Here is a 12,141-nt window from a genome sequence, read left to right on the forward strand (position 1 = left end):
TCAAATCCCCAATTGATGCCGTCGGAGCTTAAAATACAATATTGTTATCTCCATTCTAATGAAACTGACAGAAAACAACGTTAAAACATGTATTTAAAATCTGTCATATGCCGTCTGCGCTTGCGCGTACGTCCCATAGCATCAATTGTCAATTGATGCCATGTAAGAAAGTGACGTTATCCAATCAAAATGAACGTTACAAACGTTGTTGCATTAGAATTTTATTTTTATGCTAGAGATACTAAACCAAACCTTTAATTTGTTTTTCTTTGCAGTTTCACATTGCGTCATAGAGCACATAATTTCTCGTCATAGATGTTGTATTTTGTATACAATATATTTACTTTGGGAATGTTTTGGCCAAATAAAATTACGAATATAAAAATTCTGTTTAATTTAATGATTTCATTTTATTTTCATCGTATTAGAGAGACAGAATAAATCCAAGGGATAAACAAAGTCATAAGTCTAAGAAAATATAACGACATTGCAAAAAACAATATACGACTAACAGACAATACACAGTCTATAACCATAAACATAGAAAACTAAAGACGGAGTACCATGAACGATACCAAATTATTCGACCGATATATTAAAGGCTAGCACCTCTCAAACCAAATAGTTTAGAGTTTAGAGTGGAACGGTCCATTTATAAATGTAACAACTTTTTGCATAGCAATTGTATTATCAAGAGAGGTAAAGAACTGAGGACTGATTTAAATTAATCAAAAAAATATTATATAAAATTTACCAGATGCTTTCCATATTTTCACTTTCTTAAAACAAGTCTCTTATATTTTTAACCAGCTTGTGAAGAACAGTTTTGCTTCAGTGGTTACAGTTCAGAAATACACCCTGGTATTACCCAGGAATTCCAAACTGCTGCCATGCGATGGGGACATACGGTAGTTACACCGGGCATCTGGACTAGGTAATGTGAATTGATATGTACACAAATATTTTACTCAACATCATTTTACGGAATGTTTGCAGTTTTTCTTTGCCCTATTTAGCTAAAAATTCGATCAATAAACTCGAATATAAAAACCACGATTCCAACCTGACTTTTACATTCCATGTAATTATGACAGATTTGTAAAAAAATATAAAAAAATTAGTGTGCACGTTTGTGTTTATTTTATTTTTTACTCAATACTACATATATGACAGAGCTGGAACATTTGATACAATTTTTTGACAGTCTTACTCTGAATGGAAAAGAAATGAAAAACCAAACAAACGTTATTTCTATAAAATTGTGAAACCATTAATATTTATCAGTAAGGATTTGAAGTCACACAATTACCCACACGCTTTTAAACCATAATTTCGTCATAAAGGTGTTATATCACACACATTTTTCAGGGCAAGTATTTAGAATATATCTCTATTATCTGGCTATTTTACAGGGGTGCAGGTACAAGTGATTGTCCTTCTCGATACCAAAATCACACAGTATCTTCTCCAACATCGCACAAAGTTCATGCCATCAGACTATGTAATGCCTACTGGGTTGGTCAGGTATGTTCTTATTGAAATTCTGGTAAAATAGTTAAATGTTGTTTCCTGAAAATTTCATAAAAAGCACAAATTCATTATCGTGTATGTTTTTTTGTATTTTTTAAAAACTATTAAGAAAAAATCCTGAGGCTGAGGCGCTACAATCAAACATTACAAACAAGATTGATTAAATACGATGTGGTATGATTGCTTACCCTTCCGGAGCACCTGAGATCACCCCTAGTTTTTGGTGGGGTTCGTGTTGTTTATTCTTTAGTTTTCTATGTTGTGTCATGTGTACTATTGTTTTTCTGTTTGTCTTTTTCATTTTTAGCCATGGCGTTGTCAGTTTGTTTTAGATTTATGAGTTTGACTGTCCCTTTGGTAACTTTCGTCCCTCTTTTGCTATTGAAACAACTATCCACTAGAAACCAAATGACTTTTATGTTAGTAACTTTAGTTTACCATACGACCTTTATTAAAAGGCAAACCATATAGCAAGTTATGCATGACCCCAGAAAGAACTAAATGTGAAACAATTCAAACGAGAAAAAAAAATTGATTTTGGCTACGGAAGTTTTCTCGATTAGGAACTATATCCTTTTATGATTTTAAAAACAAGTATTGCCATTTGAAATACTAAGGCTTTTCTACCTCAGGCATAGATCACCTTAGTTGTATTTGGCAAAACTTTTAGGAATTTTGGTTCTCAATGCTCTTCAACTTCGTACTTTATTTGGCCATTTTAACTTTTTTGGATTCGAGCGTCACTGATGAGTCTTTTGTAAACGAAACGCGCGTCTGGCGTATATACTAAATTTCGTCGAGTTTATTGATATTGAATTTGTTTCCACATTCCACTAAAACTTTGCATATAATTGATAATATAGTTCTGCATATTCTCATAATTCGTTTGCTTTGAGGTTATTATCAATTAAAGCTTAATATACACATACTTTATTAATCCAAACAAGTATGAAAGCTTTTCATCAAATGGTCTTAGAGGAGTTGCATTTGCAAAGTGGTAGGATAGTTAAAAAAAGTCCAAGTCCCTTAAAAACCGGTCAATCAAAACGACCGGTAAAATATGCTGGCAAAAAATCCTGAGTAGTACAATAGCTGACTCGGACTTCTTTTGAACTGAGTTTTACTGTGCGTATTGTTGTGTGTGTTGTGTATTTGTTTTTCTACATTGGCTAGAGGTATAGGAGAAGAGGGAGATTTAAAAAAGACATGGTTAACCCGACGCATTTTTGAGCCTGTCCCAAGTCAGGAGACTCTGGCCTTTGTTAGACTTGTATGATTTTTAATTTTAGTTTCTTGTGTATATTTCGAAGTTAAATATGACATCCATTTTTACTGAACTAGTATACATTTTTGTTTAGGGCCATAGAAGTACGCATCCGGGTGCGGGAGTTTCTCGCTGCATTGAAGATCCATTGGTGGCCTTCGGCTGTTGTCTGTACTTTGGCACATTCACCATTTCCATTCTCAATTTTATCAAACTAAAATTAATACTGCAAAGTTATAGATATTGTTGAGAAAGACGTAACTTTTTTCATGATTTGTTATTATAGGAATCAGTTGGCCCGAATATAGAAGGACTCATACGTGGGATGACATCCACATTGAGCGAGCAGGAAGACCACATTTTAGTTCCTGATCTTAGAGGTAATTTGATATGGCGGTCTTTGTTTTCTTTTTTTCAATGAACATGAAAATTCTGTACGCTTGGCACCCGCCGTGTACTCTTAGTAGCCACCGCCTGTAGATACAAACCCTACTATTAGTCTTATTCGGTAGTTTATGCCGGCGTCACACATTAGCGTACAGACCAACGTGTACCAGACGTACAGAGAAAATTGACCTAAGTCCGTTTATGTTAGGTGCATGCAAGAAGAACACTATAGCAATCGTTAGACGCGCGTTGTTTAAGTTTGAAGTACGACGAAATGCAGAGGTATATGCTTGGTGAACGTTTTAACTCCAGGAAATTTTTATGCGGCGTAAACACTTTCATCTAGCTCTAGCATTTGTCAAGTGTATACCTGTTCGCTACACGCACGTACTATATACGTTACAAGCACGTTGCAAACGCTACAGACACGTTTGGAACACGTTGTATACGCCTCAATACGTTTGACTTTGACTTTGACTTTTTATTGGATGTATGCGGGGCGTGTTTGTAACATAGTTTCAGCGCTCTGTGAACGTATAAAACGCACACATGGCGTATCAAAAACGTATTCTTTCATGTAACGAAACTTGCCCTGATATTTATTGTCGCATATGTTCGTGAATTTACAGCACCAAGTGTATCCAAAAGTAGTTCAAACACCCATTATAGGTCAAAGTACGGTCTTCAACACGGAGCCTGGGCTTATACCGAACAGTAAGCTATAAATGGGCAATAAAACTTACTTCAGTAAAACCATTCAAAAGGGAAAACCAACGGTATAATTTATATAAAAAAGCGAGAAACACTTATGAACCACATCAACAAACGGCGGGTTCCTGATTTAGGATAGATGCAAACAAATGCAGGGAAGATGTTAATACAAAATCAATAAAATAATGGGGTGAATAAATAAAGGCAACAGAAGTATACAGTTGTTCAATGTTGAATAATTACAGTAAGGAACAAATAACCTTGCCACCAAATAGAAAATTGTACACAGGTAAAAGAAAATATGTGGAGAACGAATTTATTTTTTGCAAACTAAATAATTCAGTTGTTCATAGTACGAGAAACAGAAGTGAACATTTATTGACAATGAGGGTCGGTTGAAAACAAAACTTTACGACAAAAAAAATGATATTAGCTTTCCAATTGTAATTGTGAAGGAACTTTCCATTTCTAAGTAGCAACATTCCAGCAGCACCTGCATACGGGGTATATATCACCCAATTGATACGATATTCCCGTGCTTGCATTTCCTATCATGAATTTTCTTGATAGAGGGTTGCTGCTCACAAGGAAGCTATTAAACCAAGAGTTCCAAATGGTAAAGTTGAAATCATCCCTTCGTAAATACGGACGCATCACGAGTTGGTTGACCGTTATGGAATAACCGTTTCAAGAAAAATTAACATTAGGGAATGAAAATCTTTTTTACCTATTTTTTTTTATTAAAAAACCTTCTTTTTTAGAGCATTTATTTGGAACTCTGGATTTTTCTCGGCGCGATTTGGCAGCTTTAAATATACAGAGAGCTAGAGATCATGGTCTTCCTGGATATAACGACATCCGACAGGCTTATGGATTACCCCGTGTGGACTGGACGGGAATCAACAACTTAACTGTTAATAGCGGAAAAATCAACCAAAGCCTAATCGATGTTAGTATTGAGTAAACTAAAAAAATATCTGTTTTAAGAAAGCATCATTAATGCCTATCTTTCTCTTTCTGAGCTAATTGTACAAATTGTAAATAGTTATATCAGAAAAAAAGACGCAAAAGATACCAAAGGGAAATTTATACGATAACATAAACGAGCAAAAGGTTAAACTTAGATATGTAAAAACCACACTGAGGGGCAGAGGGTATATTACTGCTGAGAAATGGGAAATTGATAATTGGGAAGTTGCAATCATCCCGTTTGTCATAAATTGTAGTGTGAAGTCGTTCATCCGTGTGAATATTGAGGAAAAGACCTGGGCATGTAGAAGGTTTTCTGGTATCCGTAATATCCTTAATTTCAAGTTCACAGGGATATATGAGATGTAAGTACTGACTGACATATGGGTTATTCAGTGATTGAACATCATCAATAATTATAGAAGTTCGCAAAGTGCTTTTTCGTTTTGTCTTTTTGTCTTTTAGAAAGTCCTGAATAAATTCTGCTTCAAAGTACAAAAAAAATTCGGCCAGTAGGGTTGTATTATTGGTACCAATTGGAATTCTGACTATCAGTTTGAGTATCAATTCTCCAAACTCAACAAATATTTTTTCGATCAATAAGTCCAGTATTTTGATAATTTCGGCTTCAGTGTATTTTCTTATAGAATCAGTGTGGTCCTTAAAGTGGCACTAGTTTTCAAATTCACATGAATACGGGTTAATGAGGTTGAATTATGCACTTGCAAGTGAATAATTCAAAATCAATGTTTCCTAGCTTAATTTGACAAAATTGGACTATACTGGCTGCTAAACACAAATTATTATTTCAATCTTTCACTTTCATTAATGATTGAACAAAAAAAAAAAATCATTCTTTAGATTTTTTATAGATCTCGTATCGAGTGCCCCTTTTATTACTATTATCTTAACCTAAACGAGAAATTTATATCCACGATACCCATTTTCATAGAAAAGACTATGTTAAATTAGATGTTGAAGTCGATCATTCCATTGGGCATGAGAATAGTTGTGTAAAGCGTAGAAGAAATCGAAACTAAATGCTGCTGCAAGATTGCTGAGATTGTGATCTAAGATTTAGCAGTAGATCTTTAGATTTGTTTTAGAAATTCACATCTAATTGACACCATTGGTTGTACATATCTCATCACAATACTTTGAAGGCCATCTTTTACTTATAATCCTGGTACATTTGATAAGTATTTACTGTAAAAAAAGAATAGTAGTTAGCACTAAATAAAGATGTTTAGTCGATTTCTTGATGACTCAGCCATTTATCGTTCTTTACAAGGAGTTTTGTGAAGTTTTGATAATAACGGTAGATTTTCTCTTCGTTTCTTTGATGTAAAGAAAGAAGGACAGATTTATTATTTTGTAAAATTTCATCCTTTTTAAATGATGTTAATGACTATGTATGATTACCAGTTTTGCTGTTTGAAGCACCCCTTTTATGAGACATTCCAAGTGATGGTTTTTATATATTATTTAACACATTAATATTAATGGCTTTATATGCTGGAAAAACGACAAATTCGTCCTGCAATGAGGATAAAGCATCCACAACATCCGGGCTCTTGAATGGGTAAGAAAAACCTTGTGCTCATAGTACATCGTAGTTTCAGAATGCGTTTCTTTCTGAATGTATGATAGAACAGCTTTGATTCATTCAGACCAAATGTCTAGTTAAGGTTTATTTGGCTCGCTCTTTATCCATTTCTGCTATAGTATTCAATTTCATCCATCAATAACCTGAAGTTGTTTTCCAGTTGATGGACTGGGAAATTCTATATTTTGGTCCCTTTGTTAATAACTCTCTTAGTTAGTTTAGTTTAAACATATTTATTTATAGTGGATTGGGAAACAAGTTTTGCAACTTATATTAATCACTTTCAGTTGCGGGTGCGAGTAAATATTATTTTGAAAATGATCAATTGTAAACAGCAATAATGTTCAGCAAGATACGATTTACAAATAAAACAATATGAACAAAATGTTCAATTGACCACTTAAGGAGTTATTGCCCTTACTAGTCAACTTTTAACTATTTTTCTTATATTTTTGTAATATTTTACTCCACTTAATCTACTGGGCCAAATAGATTTAAACTAACTTAATATCCAAATTTTCAAAAGGTTATATTGATTGAAAAATGTAACCGATGACCCTGCCATCTAACCAACATGGCCACCATGGCTAAAATACAACATAGGGGTTTACTATAGAAATTTAAAGGGCAATTGTGAAACAAAACAATTTCACTTGTCTACAACTTGAAAACTAAATTAAATAATGACGAGGGGTCTTCATTACCTATTCATTAAGACTACGATGGGATAGCCTGCTTTTAATTTAACTGCAGGGCCAAATTAAACTAAAATTGACCTCAATTATTATAAGGGTATCTAATACTATATATTATGAACTTAACATGATTTCCAAAACTACAGTAGATACAGGTGAGCGACACAGACTTTTGGGAGACTAGTTTATGAAACAAATCAACTAAAACAAATAAACCTTTTTTTTCTTCTTTTTTTTCTAATGAGCAGGTCTCGTATAACAGTCGTATTTGAACTTTTGTTACATTTAACATAATTAAACCTATTGATTGAGAAGAGAAATAATTCGCACGTTGTTTTTTATCACTGCCAATCAAATTGAAATATGGATAGACAGTTTTTAAACTTACAAACTTGCATAGGGATCCGACAGTGAAGTACTCAGACATGAGTATCAAGTCTTTATATATAAATGTATATTTATTGTATTATTTTGCTATAATTAGGCAATTGAAAGAGTACGAAGTTTATATGGAAACAGTTCAGCACCTGATGAACTTGATCTCTTTGTTGGGGGAATGTTAGAAACAACATTTGATGGACCAGGGCCATTGTTTAGAAACATACTTCTTGAACAGTTCTTACGTATTCGACATGGGGATAGGTTTTGGTATGAAAATACAGATGAAAGGTAATACTTCTTTATATACGAGTTAAAAGTTGATGCCATAACACGAAAAACATATACGCCTGTTTACGTGACGTAGGAATGTATACCGTCAACATAAAAAGAAGATGTGGTATGAATGCCAATGAGAAAACTCTCCACAAAAGACTAAAATGACACAGAAATTAACAACTTGAAAACTTGGTGATTTGTTTATATCTATTGACGTATGGTAACGTTTAAGAGTTCTGGGATTGTATTCATTAAAATAATTGGGATTTTTGAGTTTTTAGACAATAACTCAAAAGTGCTTTGAGAAGTATTCATAAAACTTTGATGACAGGTAAATATCTAATAAAATTACCTCCCGTTAGTTTTTTTAGAACAATTTTTGAGACGACATTTTGGATTCATGAAACTTTATTTTTTGAAAAGCGACGGGAGTATCATGCTCCTCTGGCGCAAGTCTTTATTTCTGGTTATTCGAACCGATCTATTGAGTTTAGCCTTTTACAATTTATTGACTGTCACGACTTGGGAGGGGCATTGAGAGCTCATAAACATGTTTAAATCCCGAAAAGTTTTTCGGACGCGTGCAAATGATTGAATAGATGTTCATTCATTACATTTTTACCTCTGCTGGTGTACTCAGTCCCATAAGGTATCATCAGCTCAGTGGCCAGTACTTTAGAATTGACACGATTTATGACATACCTTTCTTAAATGTTCCGTTTACAAAATGATGAATTATAAAGAAACTTACGGTTTCAACTCCCTCAGGCAAATTTTACCTTATATGCATGGGCTATTATGTTAGGCCTTGTCTTTGTCATATATTTTTTCAGCTGTTATTTATAGTGTACTATCAAACTAGATTTCAATTATAATTTCATGGAACCAGCGATACTACAGATACGGTATAATGTAAGCTTTCAAAAATAATTTAGCTCCAGGACTTTGTCTTCGACCAGTTATTATGCTCTACTTGAACAATACAGATTATCGAAAGGACAAAGCTAAGATTCACCGGGTTGTCTATGCGTGCCAGTGGACCACCCGCGTGATTGTTGGCTACTGAGTCGAGGCACGAGAAGTTAGTTGAAAAAAGGGAAATGTTTCAATAGGTCACATGAAACTCGGACTCAAACTCACACCTTCAGTAAATCAACAATAAACATAATAATAAACATGAAACAAAATATACATATCAAGCAAGAAGTTATACTTATGTTCAATAATCAAACTGAATACATTATTATTACAAATGAATGATAAATTGAGTCACCAAGCTCATGCTGTGTTAACGTTGGATATTGTCATCGTCGCTGTGTTGTGTCATGGCTGAAAAGTGAATAATTCTTCCCGGTCAATTTTTAACTTCTAGTATTTGCATGCATTATCTGAAATACATAAATACAAAAAAACGATTTATGACAAACAGGATACATAATATGCCTAAAATTTTATTAATTAGTCTAAAGTATTAGTCGGTTCTTCAAGTTAGGCATATTATTAACTTTATCTTTTCAAACAGTAACAGTTGATTTCAAAATTCATTTAGATTTCGACAGTTTGATGACGCAACGATTGCAGAAATAAACAGTGTAACCTTGAAAGACATAATTTTGAAAGTGACAACAATACCAAGCAGCGAACTTCCACCAGACGTTTTTTCAAGTTTCAGTAAGAACATCGTATTTATAAAAGTAATTTTCAAAACAAAACCAGAAATCATTTCCGTAGTCCTTTACCACTGCCCATAATGATATACAAAGACACTTGTTGCACGTTCTCAGTATAGTTATTTTCAGATAGGATATTAAGAAATGATAATGATAAAATTAGAATCTTCTTGATCTTGTCTTGTAGATTTGAAGGGATTACTCATATTGATAAACTATAATATAGAAGAGAAACAAGCGATATGCAATTATCTACGGTCTTTATGCACAAAGAAAAAACTCATTATAATCGTTATGTCCTTGAATGAGGATGAAACGAACAGACCGAGAAAAGAAGCTGTCTATTTTCTGTCATGAATAAAGCAGTCGGTTTGGGTTTTTTTTGTGCTTTTGTTTAGTTTTCCTGTTTGGTTCTTTTAATAAAGTATTTAATGTTGCAAGTGTATTAAATAGCAAATTAATTAATTCTTTATTTGTTTCTTTTTTTTAGATGATCCATGCCCGCAACCAAGCCAATTAAAGGCAGACTCAAACCAGACGGAACAGTCGATCCCCACCATAGAAAACTGCACCAGATTACAACACTATGATTATTTCTCTGGAAGTGAAGTTTCTTTTCCGTTAACATTTATTTTCCTTGGGCTATGTGTCCCTGGTAAGTGAAATACTTCATTGTGATATCACTATCCTCTTCTCTTTTTTTTTTTTTACAGAAAAAGGCTAGTACACACAAGTTTATTTCTTATATAAGCTATTCAACATTTGCACACAAGAACATACCCATTGCTAGCTCTTCAAAACACGTTTTAATTATAGTTTCTAGAATAAAAAGCGGCTATTAATTATACGATTTAAATTTATTTATATAAACAGACTTACCAATGCGTCTTTTGACCTGGTCATTTTTTTCCAATCAATAATTCATAGTTACTGTAAGTTGTAAACTTAATACAACTTTATCATTCGTCGTTCAACTTAAAACATACGTCAAAGAGATGTGAAAAAAATACCAAAGTGACATTAAAACTCATCAGTCGAATGTCTGTGGTTATAGTTAAGGTCTATTTAAAACATAACCTATTTTAAATCATAAAGTGTTTTTTTAACTATGCTTTCAAATATAAGATTTGAGGCTTGACGTTATTTGTCGATCAAATTAAGCAAACAATTGTGACTAGAACTGTTTAGTTAATCATTTCTACAGCAAATTGAATGTTATATATAATGTCATACAATAATACAAGATACTGGACGTTTTCCATTTTATGGATATTTACTGTAGGAAGAGAACTTTATCTGTAAAAAGTAAAATAACAAAAACACTGAACAAAGGAAATTCAAAACGGAGAGTCTTTTATCAAATGGCAAAATTAAAAGCTCAAACACACAAAACGAACGGGAAACAACTGTCATATTCATAACTTGGTACAGGGATTTCCTTATGTAGAATGACAGTCGTGCAAACAAGCATCATATGAACATTGGACTATTAGTCAATTTATTATCTCCAATATATCATTAATTACTGAAGGCAAATTAAATTTCATTTCTGTTATATATGCACATTAGTTCATAGCTATTATGATTTGTAATAGGATATTCTTCACTTTCAAGTCTATCGTGTGTTAAAAATGTTGTAAGAATAAAATCTTGAACAAAAGATCTTCGTTTTTTGTGGGGTTTAAGTTGCTCAGTCTTTATTTTCTATGTTGTTTATCGTTGTTTCGATGGGTTTTTTTTTTATGTTAGTTTATTTTCGACTTAATATGAGTTTAAATACATCTATGGTATCTTCGGTCACTTTTTAACAATAGAAGTGTGACTCTAAATATTAAGATATTTGATGACAGTACACTCGAAATATATGAAGAGTAAGACATATTTGAACAAGACTATACAAAAAAAAGATTTATTTCTAATTGTCAAAACTGTGGATAGCAGATTAATAGAATCTTGACTGTTTTATGAGATCATTTTTTATGATACTAATTCTTCTATTTGACTACATGAAAAATTGCTTGTAAAATTCTTAAAGAGTTGTTCGATCCTTATCTTTCTTATAAAACAACAAGACTTTTTATTTAAATACGAATTAATGACGTAAAGTGCAAAAAAATATATTTAATTGAATAAGCAAAGTATGAAAACAGTGATATGATATAAAAAATGTAAATAACAAAAATACTGATTTCTGAGGAAAATTCAAAAAGGAAAGTTCCTAATCAAATGGAAAAATCAAAAGCTCAAATACATCAAACTACTGGACAACAACTGTCATATTTCTGACTTGGTACAGGCATTTTCTTATTTTAAAGCTTGCTAAACCGCTCACTTGTATGACAGTCGCATCAATTTCTATTATATTGCATCGATGTGTGAACAAAACAAACAGACATAATAGGTAAAAATGTTAACAATAAGGGTACATCAGTCAAAATTGTGTTATAATCTTAATCCATAGAAAAATAACAATATGTAAAAAAAAAAGGATAAAAGGGCATAAAGACCAAGCCTATTAGCATTAAACTAAAGATAAGAACACACAAATTTACCATAATGAATAACGCAATGCCGGGATGTGTAAGTACAGAGCCACGTCATATATGTATCAAAGAAACATAAAAAGGCATATAGACAAAGCACATTAGCGAA

General features: G+C 32.7%; 2 protein-coding genes across 2 annotated transcripts in view; one reads left to right on the forward strand and one right to left on the reverse strand.

Annotated features, from left to right (window-relative positions):
* The window catches only part of LOC139519895 (erythroid differentiation-related factor 1-like), a 495,405-nt gene that overhangs the window by 259,401 nt on the left and 223,863 nt on the right, over nucleotides 1-12,141 (reverse strand). The gene's annotated exons all lie outside the window — the stretch shown is intronic.
* LOC139519893 (dual oxidase 2-like) overlaps nucleotides 1-12,141 on the forward strand; it is a 59,071-nt gene that overhangs the window by 19,536 nt on the left and 27,394 nt on the right. The window contains exons 8-14 of the mRNA XM_071312184.1: nucleotides 811-934; nucleotides 1,413-1,524; nucleotides 3,081-3,174; nucleotides 4,654-4,841; nucleotides 7,647-7,831; nucleotides 9,369-9,490; nucleotides 9,980-10,144. Coding sequence (XP_071168285.1) covers nucleotides 811-934; nucleotides 1,413-1,524; nucleotides 3,081-3,174; nucleotides 4,654-4,841; nucleotides 7,647-7,831; nucleotides 9,369-9,490; nucleotides 9,980-10,144 — 990 coding nt within the window. The remainder of the gene's footprint in view (nucleotides 1-810; nucleotides 935-1,412; nucleotides 1,525-3,080; nucleotides 3,175-4,653; nucleotides 4,842-7,646; nucleotides 7,832-9,368; nucleotides 9,491-9,979; nucleotides 10,145-12,141) is intronic.

Source organism: Mytilus edulis, chromosome 4 (assembly GCF_963676685.1).
Source record: "Mytilus edulis chromosome 4, xbMytEdul2.2, whole genome shotgun sequence".
Taxonomy (NCBI): Eukaryota; Metazoa; Mollusca; class Bivalvia; order Mytilida; family Mytilidae; genus Mytilus; species Mytilus edulis.